The 17,572-nt window shown below is 43.3% G+C and overlaps 1 protein-coding gene across 1 annotated transcript in view; it reads right to left on the bottom strand.

Annotated features, from left to right (window-relative positions):
* Positions 1-17,572, bottom strand: part of TENT4B (terminal nucleotidyltransferase 4B) — a 47,464-nt gene that overhangs the window by 29,230 nt on the left and 662 nt on the right. Inside the window, exon 2 of the mRNA XM_044427659.1 lies at positions 17,274-17,572. This exon is cut by the window's right edge and continues 1 nt beyond it. Coding sequence (XP_044283594.1) covers positions 17,274-17,572 — 299 coding nt within the window. The remainder of the gene's footprint in view (positions 1-17,273) is intronic.

Below are 17,572 nucleotides of genomic sequence, written 5' to 3'. Positions count from 1 at the left end.
AAGAGACATTCTGCATGTAACTCTAGTAATATCTGAATCTGGTGTTATATAATCAACATTTATTAGACTGATGGTATAACTGTAGAAACTCCTGCCAAAAATATTTATATGATCAAGCAGTGTGCTATATACCATCAGGGACAAGGAATAGTAAATAATATTCCATCAACTACCATTGGTGCTGTGTCAGTAAAGTTGGAAAAATCCAGTCTCATGCTCACCAAAGAATATCATGCGAGTACCTAGGAATAGGAATGTTTCTCTGCAGCAGAAAACCTAAGGACAGCCTATGAACCTGATGCTGGTATAAAAGTAGGTTAAGTATTAATTGCAGCCTCACAGAGTGATAGTAATATTCAGCTTCAGGACCAAGACGTGAGTATTAACCACAATACTTGCAATTATCTCTTAGAAGCTGATCAACACAAATCTTTCTCCTTCATTTCTCCTACTGAAGGGACACATCCAGATTTGAGCCTCTGAAAGTATGCATTTATATGAAGCTGATGGAAAAAAATTGTCTCTGAAACTGTATTTGGCTTGTGTATGCAAATACTATGGGAATTTTGAACTATTCTTCTTTACTGGTTTGTTACAAACAAGTTGAAATTGTTCCAAGGGAATTGGTAAAAGTTATTCTTCGGCATCCATGATTTGAGGTTTTGAGCACTTTCTCAAAATGATCTAGTTCCCCTTTGATATTTAAATTGCTCACTAAGTCCTTTAATGCCACAGCAAAGATTCAGATTGCTAGCAACTTCCATTTCAAAGAATTGACAAGATAATTTAGGAATCATCTTAACCCCTCTGCCAGGGTTGCACACGCTGGAAGACCACATACTTCATAGTTCAAAGAGCTGCCCAAACAGCTGAGTTTTGCATTCTTACTATTCCAAGTTCCTTGGAAAGGGAGTAGGAATACAAAAAAGTTTAATCTAAGGAAATGCCACAAAAAATGAAACAAAAAAGTGCTGCTCAAAACTTCTAAGCTAAGAATGTATGATCAACAGGCCACATTCTACCCGTCAAGAAATTTCCTCTAGAACACCTTAACCCAACTTGCATTCAAGATGATATGTGAAATTGTAGCATTGGGTAGGTCAGGATGGAAATCATGATGAGCAGTTAAGTTTTGAGCCCTAGTGTCTACCTTTTTTCTAAGAAATCGATATAGGAAGACCAAAATTTCTACTATCATGCCATATCAGTTACTTGAAAAATATTCCTTTTTACAGTAAGTGAGAGCAAATAAGAATTACAATTGAGCTATTCATTCCCTTTGTTTATATCAGAATCCAATTAATATTGACAACAGCAATGATCGAATAATCATTCAAGCTGCAACCCTTTACACCTGCATAAGACTCAAAACAGGAGTCACACACCTGCAAAGGTGTGTAGCTTTGCAGGATGGCAATCAATGTTGTACGACACAGGACAACAAGAAACAGGATACAAAAGACTGAATGGTCACAGCCAGACAGTGAGAATGAATAGAACCTGTGTGTGAACCTGAATCTGAGAGATGTTTTCGAATACTGCCTGTGCCATGAAAAAAATCACTGTCCGTATCGTGCACGGTGCGGTGATTCAAGTGCTGCACAGGGAGCCGGGAGATGAAGATTGTAGTCCTCTCATAGCCATGAAAGTCGCTAGTGACTCTGGGCCAGTCACGGACTCTCACTCTAACCTATCTCACAGGGCTGTTGCTGTGAGAATAAAATACACTAGGGGAGAAGTATATAAGCTGCCTTGGGCAAACCAAAAGAGGAAAAAGGCAGGGTATAAATGCAATGTAGCAGCAGCAGCAATAGATAAAATATGAACAACAACATCCTATGTTTATACTAATTCTGCAAAGTTAGGGTGTGTAAGGAAGTAACCGGACACATGCTTATGAAGAATTAAGCCCTACAACTTGGCTGGGTGGGAATGCTGGGACTTGTAGGCCTTAAGCACTCTGAAAATTTTAAAATCTGGCTGTATTTCCAAAATGGGAAGTTGGCATCTACAGAGAGCAAGAGGCAGGATGGGCAACTGCCAGTTATACTTCTAGAGCAAACAAGAATTCCTTCACATCCTCCAGCTGAGGGTTACAGACATCCAAGCCGAAGGGAGGAAAAGCAACTCTACCGCATAACCCTCCACGGCAGCTTACAATGGAAAAGGGGCACCGAGCCGCCTTCTGTGCCTCTCTGGACTGGGGCGCGGCAGCCAGCACAACCTATTCTGTTTGCCCAGCTGGATGAACACACAGGGTTTGCCGATTCCCATTCTCTTTCTCTGAAAAAGGGAAATGGAAAGTGCAGCCAGATCTGAATGACAAGCACAGTTTCGACACACTATTCTTGCGTCACAGGCAACCAGGAGGGCGTATTGGTTTATGGACAGTAGTAGACTCAAGTTTCCTCAAACACACATAATTTAAAGAAACTGCTCTTTAAGTGCAGCTCTCCTGGATAACAGGTTCACTGCATTTGTTTAGGATATGGAGAATAAAGTCCACATGCATTTCTGAGTATCTATTATAGCATGAATCATAGAAGAGTAGAGTTGGAAGGGGCCATGAAGGCCATCAGGTCCAACCCCCTGCTCCTGCAGGACACCACGTTACACCATCCCGCTCAGAGGGCTGTCCAGTTTCTTCTTGGATGCCTCTAGTGTGGGAGAGCCCCCCACCTCTCTAGGCAGCTCTCCAGCAGGTTAACGCATGCAAATGATTTGTTCTTTACTCTTCATATCACTGCAGCTAGAAAGGTGCACCCCGTTCTCTAGATGTTTCTGAAGGTGGAAAAAAACATGAAGTGGTAACATAATACGTCATTTTAAGACATAAAAGATGGGGAGAGAGGCAAGGTGCATACAGGATTTCTTTTAATACAACATTTGTAAAGAAAGCTCTTGCTTTCTAGCAACTTTCCTCTTACCCCACCCTCACTCCACTTTCAGTAGATATGGGGGGAAATTTATTTGGTTCACATTTTAATGAGATCCTAATTCACACTTCCTAAATCAATATGCCAATCAAAATCCTAGATATCTGCATTTTTCCAAATTTTGTGATATTTTTCTTGGTTTAATAAGTGCATACAGAAGATATATAATAGGGAGAAATGCACATAAAATAGATTGGTAAAACATACAAAACTGCTTTATATTAGGGGAAATGTCTTGAAAAGGCTATTAGCCAAAATATTTTATTAAAGCTGCATAATTTCCAATATACAAAATTAAAACGGAGTTTAATTTAATTTAATCAGCTAGATGAGTTTTTCTAATAAAACTAAACCCACTTAAGCCTCACCACTCCATACCCACACCATATGCCATTAAATACCATTGAACACATCAGAGAAAAGGACAGTACTTACCTGGCACCAAAAGAATAGCAGAGATGGCACCAGACAGGAGACAATGGGCAGACAGTTCTATAATCACGGGGCCACCCCTAAGAAGGCCCACCCCCTTGTTGCCTCCCTCAGAGGTGGCACTCAAAGGGAAGCCTCAGGTGTCGAGCATAACGTCTGGGCAGATTCAGGATGGGAGGCGTGCTCCATCAGGTAAGGTGGTTCCAAATTGCATAAGGTTTTCCAAGTTAGAATTAGCACCTTGAATTGTGCTTGGAAGAGGACAGGCAGTATTTGCAAGGATTCGCATTATATGCTTGGATCTCCTGGTTCCAGGCTGCTGCAGTGGGACATTTTGCAGCCCCACTCCCCTCCCCGTGCACTCCAGAACACAGTCTACTGAAATCAGCCTGTCCAGATACTGGCACAGCAGAACCACCAGCTTAGTGCGGTCACTCAAGGCTCTAGTAACGAGATAGGGCTAAGACACCCAAACGACAAACCTACTTCCTTCAAAGGGAGTGTTTCCCATTCAGAACAGACTAAGCTCTGACTGGAATGGATCCAGACACTCAGTGTCATCCAAGAGTGACTGGAATGGGTTGCCACCACCTGCTCAAGCACTTACCCAAGAAAGGAAAACTTGCTCCTGGCTTAAAGTTATTACCCTCTCCTGGATCCAAAGAGGACGGTTTCATGAATGGTCTTACCACTACCTCTTTCATATGGCATGGGAACACCATCTCCTACAAAGAAACATTAATCACCTCTTTGATATAGCCAGCTGTTCCCTTCCTGCTAGCTTTTATAAACGAAGAAGAGGAAGGAACTGCTAAGGAAGTGTTTGCACAAACCTGTCCAAGCACTGTATCAACATCCTCAAGCTGTACCAACTGAAACTCATCCAAGAAAACTGGGCCAGGCAGTACTCTGGGTACCTCACCTAATTCAACTGCTATAATACTGAGGAATCTAACGGGGGTAGATGCAAAAGATTTTAGCCTGGAAGTGCTCAGCAAATATGCTACAGTGGACCTCAGTTCTGGAATATCTTTAGAGCCAGCCTGTAATAGGCACTGGATGAGTCTAAAAACCTCTGCTAGGCAGCAAACAGAAGACTGAATAGAGGCATTAAGAGCATGCGACTTTGCTGCCCTCACTGACCCTAAGTGTGCCTGACTGTAGGCACAGATCAGGGTGTTCTTGTATCCACGAGAACTTTTTCTCCATCCGACTCAAGGTATCTTCCATTCTGGTTCATTCCTTGCTCTCAGCAATGGATACAGCATGGAGCTGTCTGAGTTCTACCAAACAGAGCCCAGGTCATCTCTACATTCCACTGATCACCAGGGCTTTGACAGGACCACCAGGCATGAGCTGGGCAATGCCCCAGAGCCCTCTAGAAACCACCTGAATCCATTAGCCTCCTGAGGCAAGGCGTCTTAACAGGTCTCCTACCACCACAGAGAGGACAAATGTCTGTCAGTCTCAACCTCAGCCAGCGGTCACCAGATCCTGAAAATGGGACTGTGTCAAAGTCTCCCACCTTCAAAGCACCTTCCACATGCCTGGCTGAAAAAAGCAGTGGCATCCCAAAATGTACACTTTAAACAAAATGCACATGAAAATGCATGGACGCTTCAGTGCGGTTTTTCTTTAATTATTTGTTCATCTGAAGCTTTTGTATACCATCCCTTCACTAAAAAGTCCCAGGACGGTAGTACAACGAAATAGAAGTACAGCATCAGAGGACAAAATTCAAACAAAACCCTATCTTAAAACATTTAAGCACCTAAAATAAGGCTTTTAAAAGTCTAGCTGATTTAGAAATGGGACAGAACCTACTTAAGAACAGAAAAACAAGAAGTGGGCTTGCTTTACACGTAACACTAGGCCATAGTGGGGTTTGCTGAAATCAAGCTAGTCACTGGCTGGGTTTGCATGTATGCTAAGCCACGGTGGCGACAAAACCAAGGTGGTTTTGCATGTTGTCCAAACCCAATGCAATGCTAAGAAGACACCTCAACAAGCCATGGCATGTATGGGCACTGACTGACCCATTGTGACCTGTTGTGTTGTCTGACTCTAGAGGGCACAACAAGCCCTGATTAAGGAAAAAACCTAGTGTCTCCTCACAAGAGCCGCAGAAGGGCTTGCCACCACTGCCAGCCAAGTGCCACTTGGGGGGGCAGCTGGCAAAAGCTTCCCTCCTCCGTCACATTGGCAAGGGCTAGGTTTTTTTAAAGAAATTCTTTTGTAAAACTGCAAAGGCCCCCTTCCTTAGGTACCTTGGGTGTGTGCCCATGGCTGCCTTTAAAAAAAAAAAAATCAGTTCTGTCTGCAAATAATCACACTCCTATTTTGTGCCTCATTTGCACCAACAGGACAGACATGGTTAAAAAAAGTCAGAGACTCAAAGCATACTTTCCAAATGAAGATTGCGTCACTTTACAAAGCCCACTGTGGAGGCACTGTGAAGAAACAAAATGGGGAGCGAGCAGCAGAATCCTGGTGGGTTTGGGTACTCATGGGGCTGTTCCAAGTAGGAATAACCCTGGGGTATAGGAATCCTCCCCAAAACAAGCAAAGATTAAGGCAAAATGCGTATTTTGGGGGAAAGCCCTCAACTGTCCCTCCCAAGCAGGACCCTTAGGGGTTTTCTGGGAAGAAGGACAAAAAAACCCCAACTGTTCCATCTGTTTTACTGCTGATCCAAAGCCCCTAGCCCCTCGGGGAGCAGCAAAATGTAGGGTGAATCCCAGAGAGATGAACGGGAACATTTGGCACACATTCTTTCCAGGTGAACAGCAGGGACACAGTTGCAAAAGTGGGGAGAGGACACAACTAGGATTATCTGATTTGACCCCGAACACCAGGCGAGGCGGAGAGAGTCCCCATTCCGCAAAGCATGATCACACTTTCCAAGGAGCTACACAGTCTCGACCTGTCGAATTTGGCAGGTCTTTGCAAGGTAGGGAAGGGGAAGGAGGTCTGTGCAAGGATGTTTTTGGCCAGCAGCCACCCACCTTGGCCAGTGCCTACCGCAGGGCCTCCGTTTTTTAATCTAGACAGGGCAGATTGCAAATACACACACACACACACACACACACACACCCCTATATGGAATGCAATCATGTGCACACAGAATCTTATTAAAAACACATTAATGGGGCATGTGATTACCTCCACTGGGATCAGAAAAGCATACACGTGTGAGAGGGGGTGCGTTTTAAGTCAAGCAGTAGGAAATTGAAAGGGATTCACAATCACAGCAGGATGTGGGGAAGCCTCAGTGCCCCCACAGTGTCCCTTGGGATACTACAGAAGCAATGGGAAGGGGGTGGAGAACACCCTCAGAGTCACACTGCACCTGATTGTTTGGCCACAAGAAGCTGCAGTGCATTGCTTTTAAGTCTAAAAGGCTTACAATGCAAACTCATGCACTGTGTCTGAATCCATCCCACAAATAAACCAGGGTTGTTAACCAGCTATGAACTACGGATTTGTCCATACCCATTAATAGAAGTACTTTGAAACACTGCAGCTACAAGGAGGTTAAATTCTATAGCCTACTGGTATCAATCAATCAAACTCAGAGATCCACTTGTCTCATAACCCTCCGACCGTCCCAAGTCCAATAACTGGAGACGCACGCAGCTTAAGGTAGAGCCCTCTTGGCCAAAGCACTTGGACACCTACTTCCTCTTAGTTTCCTTCACTGCTGATTTGCTCCTGCCACTAACCAGATAGAATTAGAAGTGTATGTTGTGAGTGAGCCAAATTTCTTCATAGCAAGGCATACACATCCAATTATAAAAACATGCATTCGCATACACAAACAAGAGTAAACTAGAGATATAAGAGGGGAAAACACAGCATTGACAGCTCCCTAACCCTTTCACAAACTTCAGTTCCCAAACCTCTCAATTATTCCTGAGACAGACTGCAGAATCTAAGTCTAGAAAGAAATGCCAAAGACTAGTCTTCGACAAGGAATGGCAATAACAAACATTTAAGAGAAATCCAGTTGCTCAATGGAAATCCAGTTTTCTAAATATTTATGCAGCAGATATTAAAAGAATAGGTGCCTAGGCTACTATTAAAACAGGATTCAAATATTAACTCTTGACCTCCTAGAAAGCACACAGAAGTTGTCACAATTATGATAACTATTTCCTTATCAACAAAGCAGCACAATCAAATGAGAGTAGGCATAGTCCTATACCCAAGACTTCTGAACCATACCTAATACAACATGATACAATATAAATTTCAATTCCTCAGTGTTAACAGCCTTGAAAATGACATTACAGAATAATTCACACTAACTGTTCAGACAGCAGTGTGCAAGAAGTCATCCGGACATAATGTTTTGTTTAATTTGCTGTATAGGTACATATAGCATTTACTTCTGCATTGGCACCAAACCCACAAAGCCAAGAATCAAGATAAATGTAGTTATCAAGTAAGAAAGATGTGGGACATCAAGGTGTAATTATCTCCATCCCTACATGGCAGGAGCCATAAGGGAAGCAAGGGCATTCTTGAACTGGAACCACACCGTCCCAAGTCTCCTGAGGCTGTGTTACGCTGGCAATGCTTCCTGTTGCGAGCCAACAACCGATTTCCAAGGAAAAACTGGCAAGCTAAATCATAGCACCTGTAACCATCTCTTCCAACTTCGCCCCCTTCAATGCGGACTTGCTGATTCACAAGGGAGGCGGCTACCAGTGGCTACTAGCCTTGCTGGCTATGTGCCACCTCCTTTACCAGAGTTGGCATACCTGCATGCACCAGTTGCTGAGGAGCTTGGGCCATCCTGCTTGCAGCAGGTTTGCTGGACTGGATGGACCTTTGGTCTGATCCAGAACAGCTTGTTTTATGTTCTTATGTATTAATTTTAATAGTGGGGTAATTAACATAGTGATGAGTTGTTGTTGTTAGTCACGAAGTCGTGTCCGACCCATCGTGACCCCATGGACAACACTCCTCCAGGCCTTCCTGTCCTCCATCATCTCCCAGAGTCCACCCAAGCCCGCACCCACTGCCCCAGTGGCTCCATCCAGCCACCTGATCCTCTGCCGCCCCCTTCTCCTTTTGCCATGAATCCTTCCCTGCATCAGGGTCTTCTCCAGGGAGTCCTTCCTTCTCACTAAATGGCCAAAGTATTTGAGTTTCATCTTCAGGATCTGGCCTTCTAAAGAGCAGTCAGGGTTGATCTCCTCTAGGACTGACCGGCTTGATCACCTTGCGGTCCAAGGGACTCGCAGGAGTCTCCTCCAGCACCACAATTCAAAGGCCTCTGTCCTTCGGTGCTCAGCCTTCCTTATGGTCCAGCTTTCACAGCCATACATTGCAACTGGGAAAACCATAGCCTTGACTATACGCACTTTTGTTGGCAGGGTGACGTCTCTGTTTTTTAGTATGCTGTCTAGATTTGCCATAGCTTTCCTCCCCAGGAGCAAGAGCCTTTTAATTTCTTGGCTGCAGTCCCCATCTGAAGTGATCTTGGAGCCCAGGAAAATAAAATCTGTCACTACCTCTATTTCTTCCCCATCTATTTGCCAGGAAGTGAGAGGACCGGATGCCATGATCTTAGTTTTCTTAACCCAATCCCAAATTCTGAATAACCTCTCTTAGCTTTGGGCATATATTAAACAGCCTGATGGAAAGCACTCCATAATCAAACATATGAGCAGTAACTCCCTAGCACCACCTTCCAGGGATACTCAGCGAAGTACAGCTGGACTCAGCATGATAGTGCCTCTAAATCCCATGTCAGCCAAGTGGATAGCATAGTCAATTATCCATTTATAGATACACTGAAAAAATAAAACACAACAAAGGCATTTCAATATCATTGTGGCTCCAATTCTATATGTATTTACACGGAGTTAAGCTCTCCTAACCAAAGTAGGTGTTACTTCTAGGTAAACAAGCATGCAATTACTCTGTAATTTCATAAATATGCCAAGCACCACAGGTCTACATGCTAACTAAGGGTTAAATGATGCCTTGTATTTGTCACAGCAGTAAAATAGCAAAATACGTCTGACAGCAAAATACTCAATATATTCTAACTTTCTCCAAACCGTCCATGCTCTCCTGACCACTCCCCTGTGTACTGTTTTCCTGGCTTCAAGATTTCTAGAAATAGTACATCTCTCACCTTTCAAAATCAATTTCACTAGTTTCCTGTCCATTTCCAGGAAAAATCCAGGATATCTATCCAGGCAGAAATTTTAGTAATTGATTTCAGATGAACCTAGCACACTAATCAATTATCGGGGGCCCTTCTCCAGGTCCCCCGACATCAGTAGAATGGGACACATGGCGAAGGGCCTTTCCTGTAGCAGAATCCCAGCTGTACAAGGTTCTCCCAAAGTTGCTCATCGGAAGCCCACTCTGATGACATTTGCCTCGATCTTCAGGGTGCAATCTTTAAGCTGAAAAAGGTCACGGCTGTCCAGAGAATGTTAGGGGCTATAGGATGTCCTCCCTCTCTACCCATGCACAGTTACAATTTCTATCATTTCTCGGTTTTAAATCATTGTTCTTATGACATTACCAGCCGCACAGTTTTTGGCATTTACTTAAAAAAACAAACAAACTGCAATTTTCCTGTATTTTCATTTGCTTTTTACTTGCTTTACAAAATGCCCTGGAAAGTATTGGCAGAGTGTATAACTCTTACAATATAAATAAATATCTGATATACCAAAATATTATTTTAAAAAATACAAAACCCTAATACAACAAATACAAACGCAACAAAATTTGAAGGTTTTAAGTTGCTCTATATGGTAGCAATGGGACACACAGCAAGGAATGCACTGCAAGCAACAGAAGGTTAGCACTTTCAGATTTGCTGGTATTTAGCTAGTTAGAAGGTGACAGTCTGTAAAGTACTTTTTGGCACCAACAGATTACCAGCAATAATGGATTAAGTGGTGCTAGAAATCTGAATAACTTAAGAAGATTGGCCGAGGACCAACCGTCAATCCACAGGTCCTTCAGAGCAAAAACAACAAAAGCAATGAAAACTGATGTCTCTACCAGAACTCATCCTCCCAGAGAGAAGCAAGTGTTTCTGAGCACTCAAAGGACACCCTAGGCAGGCCGGAAAATGGTCTGGGAAGTCCAGAGCTGCACACCCCACAAACTGGCTTGCAACTCTGGCAGTTTAAGGGAAGAGTACAGGTAAAACCCACTTGGCTAAACAGAAGCAACTGGCTTGTTTCCCTCCAGTCTAAAGTAGTCTTTCCAAATCTGGTGGTCTTTAAATGTGTGTGAATCACCCCCAGAGTGACAAATAGGAAACCTGGAAGTTGAAGTCTCCTAAAATCTTGAGGCCACCAGGCTGAAGAAGGCTGTCTAGGGATCTTGGAAGAGGGTGGATTAAGGGCCTTAGTGGCACACTTCAAGCATGCATTTTAGGAGAGGGATCACAATTCAAAGGTGAAACACATGCAAAAAGCAGCATGAGATCTTGGAAAACAATGGCAAAAGCGATTAAGTGCTTAAGAGTGTGGGACTCTGGCAGACTGGGTTCTAGTCTCCACCCAGACAAGGAGCAGACTGGGTGAATTTGGGCTAGGCACAGATTCTCAGCCCAACCAACCTCACGGGGGGATCTCAAACATAGCTATTTGGTTTAGACTTAAAACAAGAACATCTATTTTCCTCTCGTTTATTATTAAGCTGCAAGATTGCTTGTAGCACAATAATGGAAAATGAGCCCACTTGCTTCTTTCAATAAACTGACAGGAAAATGCTTGGTTATAGCAATAGGATTAGGTTAATGATTATGTATATTAAATTCCAAGAAAAGCAACATGCTTTGGAGGGATTAAGGAGATGGAATACATATATTTCTTTTAGAGAATAATACTTATTATTTGAGGAATCTGTTCAATATATTTTAATTAGGACAGAAAATGAATGGTTCTCCTAATAGACAGATGTGTACTTTTTGATATTGCACCAATGAAGACATAAATGACCTTACTGTTAGGAATTCTATTAAAAAGGTTGACAAACTAATGCAAGAATGAGGTATAGCAAAATGAAATCCTGATGAATTTTCTCAATGAATCATATAAAATGGAAATGCTATTAAGCAATTCTACAATGTAATACTATTTTTTACAAGTTATTTTACATGCGTTATTATTAATGTCATTATTTCCCTTTCTTTTATAATACCTTGGAACATAAAACAGACTAGGTTTTCAAAAAGAAAGAATGAAATAGATTATTAGTAGGCAACTAATGCGTAATATTATTCAGGAACCTTTGTAAATATCCCTGTAAGAGTTTTATGATCTTGTCCCAAGCTGGTGAATTAGTCAGCAATATTGAATGGATTCAGCTGCTCTATGAGATGCAGAAATTATTTTCAGTCATATATTTTGTAGATGTCCCTTGCTAAAATGTTGTTTTATTTTATTTTCAAAACTTCAAGTGTATATTCAAAACTTTAAAAATATATGAATATTCCTCAAATGCTGGTGTGAAAGAAACCTCACTTACAGTATTTTCAAGGGTAAAAAGAGCACTGCAAGACTGCAAGTTGCACTGGACTACAGCGAACAGAAGTTTGTAAATTCATGACAGCACGGTCGATCCTACTTCTGTACACCAAGCTGGGGTCCTCAAGTCCTAGAAATCTATTATTTTGAAGTTCTCCCATGATTACATAGCTGTTCTAGTTCTAATCAGACCAGTTTAATGGGTGATTCTGTGAAAGCTACATTTATTTGAGTTAATTACTGCAATTCAAGTCTCAGAGAGGGACTTTCAATAACTGCTACTGTTGATTAGATTGCAGCAATATACACACAGGAAATGGTTTGATGCATTAAGAAGACATTCAAAAAGAAACTGGACAGCCATCTAGGTGGGATGGCGTAATGTGGTGTCCTGCAACAGCAGGGGGTGGCCCTGATGGCCTTCATGGCCCCCTCCAACTCTACTACTCTATGATTCTATGAAGGATACAACCCAATCACATGGCAGATGCTTTGCATGGAGGGGGTGCAGAATTCCACCTCTGTACCTCCTATTACTAGGACCTCCCAAGACGTTTTGTGGCTTGAAGCAAAAGACAAAATGGCACCTCTCCCATTTCCATGTACCAAACTACTGAATCTTCCTCCAAGCAGGCAGCACTGCCTACAGTTCCTGAGAGCCACAGCAAGATTGCACATGCAGCCTCGACTTCTTAACACGACTGGGACCTTTGCCAGCATCTTCGCCTCGAGATGGCCTTCTCACTCTGCCTAACAATAGGGCCAGCCCCATCCACTTCATGTCATACCACAGAACAAAACCTGTACCCAAGGATCCTGAAAGGGTCAATCTGTATGCCAGTTGGAAGCTAAATGTACCAATGGTCTCACTTCATGTAAGACATTTCCATTTTAGGTATAAAGCTGGACCACTGGCATACAAATTATCCTCCAGGTTGGACAGCCAGTTCATTTGACCTATGCAACCATGATTCTGCATTAAATATATCAGGCCATTTCCTTTAAGACAAACATTACTCAGACCAAAAGGTCACTATTGCTAACACCTTTCAACACTTCAGAGAAAACACATATAACAGGATTAGGGGATTCAAGCTAACCAAATTAGTGGTAAACTATATATCCATGCAGCTAAACCCTGAAGAAATTTAATTTCCAAAATAAGCAATCGATGAAAAAAGAATTAACTACTTTTAAGAAAATCAGCATCTCTGTTTATCTCAGAGGGGACAAGGATGCCATTTACTGTAATATTTAATACATTTTAATTGCACAAACCTTGACAAGAAGCTACAAATAAACACTATTTTTAAAAAGGAAGACTCATTTACTCTGAGTAAAGTGGACTGAAACAAAGTATTAAATTGATCATGCAAACAGACTAGGCAGGCAAACTCTTCAGACTGGTTCTGCCACTATGGACTATTGCGCTATTATTTAAGTAGCACATTTTAGTCTGAATTCTTGCTCATACACACCTGACATGCCATTATTAGTCACATCTCATAGACAGGGAACAGAGGCTGAAAAACAACTTCCTGAAGGTGACAAGAGCAGTAAAAGTCGAACCTAGTTCTTCCAGATGCCTATTCATTAGATCTTTTCAGTTGAACTACTTTGTATTTTAGCTAAGAGCTTCCACATTAATTATGTAAAAGTAACTTATTGCACTTACATGGGATGGAAAGCCTTGTGGGGATCAGGCACCAAATTACTCCCTCCCTGGGCCAAAGGATGCCAGGGAACAGCAAGGCCTGACTCCCAGTAATATTTGACATCGGTAGGGAAATTCTGCACGTGTCGAAGCGTCCCTGGCTGAGAAGGCAGGAACGCTGCTCTGCTGCACTCTTCAGCTTCAGTGCACGCTGATTTTCTTTCCCAAGTAGGCTTCAACATACGCAGGCTGATCATGCAACACATCTATGCCCAGTATATTCGAGAAGTTCCTGTTCCATACCCATTTTATTATCTTCAAACCTGACCAGTTACTTGATAGAGCAAAATATTGGGAGATTCTGCCCTCAAATACTGAGAGAACCAGTTTTCTGACAAATTGTCAAATGGGGAACACACAAAAATAAGATGCTTATGTGTGGTTCCAGCCTTCAATTTAATGGATCATGAAAAACTCAGGTTAAGAAAGTGAATGTGCTTTCAGCACCCACTAGTGATATTAGGCAATTACTGGCTTGGAGTCATTAAAGGCAGACCATTTCTGATTACACCTACGGAGCACTTGAACTTGTCGAGTCAAGACACCTGGGAAAGATGCCACCTTCCACCTTGGTGGCACTGAGAGAGGATGCTAAGCTATGATCTGTGTTATGCAAATAATATGTGGCTCATGACCACCTCCTCTCTTTGCATCATAAGACTCACTTTCATTTATAACTAGCTACAGTTACTCGTTATATATGAACTCAGAAAAACTGGTTCTTTGGAGCTATGGTTTAGGCAAACACACTCCAATGACACAAATAGATCACAGTTCATTGAAAATAGAAACCAAAGCATCCCATCTTCTCCTTGCAGCCATGCCAGAAGTGTGGAAAGCACGTCTGCCCCAGGCTCATGTACGTAACATTAAGCCAACATTTAGTGTTGCGTCTAAGCCAAATAATTGACTGCACTTGGATTTTAGGTCCAGCTAAGTTAAAGGAAGATAGTGTTAATTTGCAATGATGTCTGAATTGACATACTTATGGCTGTTGCCTTGTCTCTAGAGGCTGCAGCACGCAGAAACTTCGGTGATGAGCAGATGAAGAGTGGCATGTTGCAGACCATGGTGCTGCTTCTATGTTTAGAAGGTCAAACCATAGCATGGGTTCTAAACGACTATTATAAACCACTGAGCCACCAAAGCAAAGACGCATGAGAAAACAAGGGACAAAACTCAAGGGAAAAAAGCACTTCAGAATGCACGAATGCATTTGATAGAGGAACACTTCAGATATGATGGTCTTCTCTATGTACTTTTTCTCCTGAACGGTAGAATCCAGCCTCAAGCCACTCTTGGAAGAACAACCCAAGCCTGTGGATGGGTTTGCATGCTGTACTGACCACAGAATGATGTACTACCTCATTTGGTAGACACTAGATATGCAGAGGTACAGTTTGCAAAATTACATGCAGACTTAAGTTAAAAATTGCTGAAATACTTCAATATGTGCAAATATTAAAATCAATATATTAATGGCTAAATAAAAACTGCAAGTTGTTGAAACTCTCAACTGAAAAGCCAAATTGAAAACTAAATTTCACTGCACGTATTGACAAATTTTACATATTACTGTAAAATCACCTCTCAAGCATGCTAATCTGATGTGGTATTATGGGTTGTTGTAATTTTTAAAAAACCCCAAAAACATAGAACACACTTTAAATTTAAATGGCACAGAAAGGATAATAGAAAAAAAAATACCTGCAAGAATGGGGGGGGGGTGAGAATGGAGCATTAAGAAATCTCTGAATACCTTACAGACATTTGCCAAATTAAGTGTTAAGCCAAGGAGCTGTGTATTAACTGCGCATAAGACTTTCTTCCACACCCTCTTTGCTCCGCACACAGGCAAAAGATTTGTATTCAGAGAGGCACCTATCTCCTGGGATCCTGCATAATGTAACGCTCTGAGTGACAGAGATTCTTTTTAGAAAATGTGAAATTGCACATAAAAAACAAGGGCCAAGCAAGAAGACCATTTTCTATTTAAGACTCTGTTGGCCAGTGAACACCCAGGCCTACGCAGCATGCCAAATGGATCTCTGTATACTATGCTCTCTGTCAGGTACAGTCTGTGTGCAATATGCCTTCTGGCCCACGCACTCCCATGCACTGGAACACATCTGCGACATCACAGGGTGGTGCTAGTCGCAGGACCAGGAGACTCAACCCGGAGCACATTCTCTTGTACAGTATGCTGTACCGGGGTATGTTAATAGAACACAAGGTAGATGTCTACGAATTCTTCCCCTTCTTCAAAAAGTATGCATGCGGGCAGTTCCCTACCCTTTTCTGAGCAAATACCCAACAACATGATGAAGCAGAGAAGGTCTGGCATGCCATGTAAAATCTATATAACAGGAGATGTAAAAGGTTCCCTCATATGGATTTGCGTAGTATGCAAACAGGAAGGCAGTGAGCAATTTGAAAAAGGGGGTGCAAAATATCCCATCATGATAGAGGTCTGTCTGTCAGAGAAGGGAAACATGTTCTAGTTTCCCATGCCATGTGCTTCTGGGCCAAGATTGCCAGACAGCATTTTGAAGAGACTATTATTGTAAGAGCATCACTGTACTGCAGTATAAAATGAAAATGCCACAGCATCCACATACAAGTATCACACAGAAGTGGTGTTGTTGTTGTTGTTTTCCAAATCATCACACAGCAACCTGGGCCATGTGTCCTTGTTCCTCCCCTCCCCCAAACATAGACTCCAGCCACCACCAATCTAATCAGGTACTCCAAATTCTGCCAAAACCAACCTTTAGCAATTGAGATGTCTGGCTAAACCTGCACACACACTCCCGACCTTACAGCATGAAAACCATGCTTTCTCACACCTTCCCCAATAAAACACCCAGGCATGACTGCTTTGTTCTGCAATCCATTTTATCCAAAGGGGCCGCCCAAAGACATAATGATAAAACCTACTCTGCTGACCCTTTGCAGTCAAGCGTAGCCAGCATACCTGCCATCCCCACTTCTACAACCACCGCCACCCGAACCTCTCCAAGACTGAGTCCTAGTGCTTCTGTCTCCTACTCCGCTTGTGCCCCTGAGCTAACTTTATATGCTTTTTAAGTATTTCTCAACAGTAACCTGGAAACAGGGCCCAACCCAAGGCGCAGTTCAACCTGAAAACGTATTCTGCAAGTCCTGAGACATGCTTTCATTTGCCTTTTTTTTTCCCCTTCTTTTTTGGTAAGAACCTGCAAGCACGTGCGAAATGCAGCTGCCTCACCGCTGAGCAACTCCTAGCACACTGGGCATATGGGCTGAGACCTCTAGATCCACAGATATAGCCTTCATGCCCACAACTAGGAGGAAATAAATCGACCTTTACCTAGACTTACTTGGCTGGTCTCAATCAATACCTTAAGTACACAGCGCACTGGTGCAACTGCTCCACGGTTTTATAACCCTGGCTAGGCTTCAACCCTGCACAAACTTCCTCGGCACTAAGTCTCACCGAAATCAAAAGGGCTTGCTTCAAGAGGAGACATATGGGCACAGCGTGGGGGCTTCTCCTACCTACCCCCCCCATTCATTCCCCTTTCTCCCTATGCGTGTGCTTCTTGCGATGCATCCCCTTGGCTAGGCCTCTGGGAGAAGCGAGAGAGAGAGAGAAAGCAGAGGGGAGAAAAGAGGGAGGCTCGGCCCCTTGCAGCTCCTCACCCCACCACTCCTTGGCTGTAATTCGTCTTCTTCCACGGGGTGCCGGTGTAGGCGGGCTCGTCCGGGCCGGCCTGCGGCCTTCCCAGGGGGCCGTCCCCCGGCGCAGGGTCGCCGCTCTCCCCGGCGGGCCCGAGCAGGAGCGTGTAGTTGAGGCCGAAGGTGCTGGCCTTGTTGTCCCGCTTCCTCTTGTTGCTGGCCGCCGAGCTGCTCGAGGCCGAGGGGCCGGCGGGGTGGGAGGGCTCCGGGGCGGCGGCGGGGGGCGGCGGCGCGGCGACGGCCGCGGGCGAGGCGGAGGACGC

Source organism: Varanus komodoensis, unplaced genomic scaffold, assembly GCF_004798865.1.
Source record: "Varanus komodoensis strain SLA01 unplaced genomic scaffold, ASM479886v1 scaffold19, whole genome shotgun sequence".
Classification (NCBI taxonomy): Eukaryota; Metazoa; Chordata; class Lepidosauria; order Squamata; family Varanidae; genus Varanus; species Varanus komodoensis.
The sequence above is the reverse complement of the archived record's forward strand: the minus strand, read 5'-3'. Positions and strand labels throughout refer to the sequence as shown.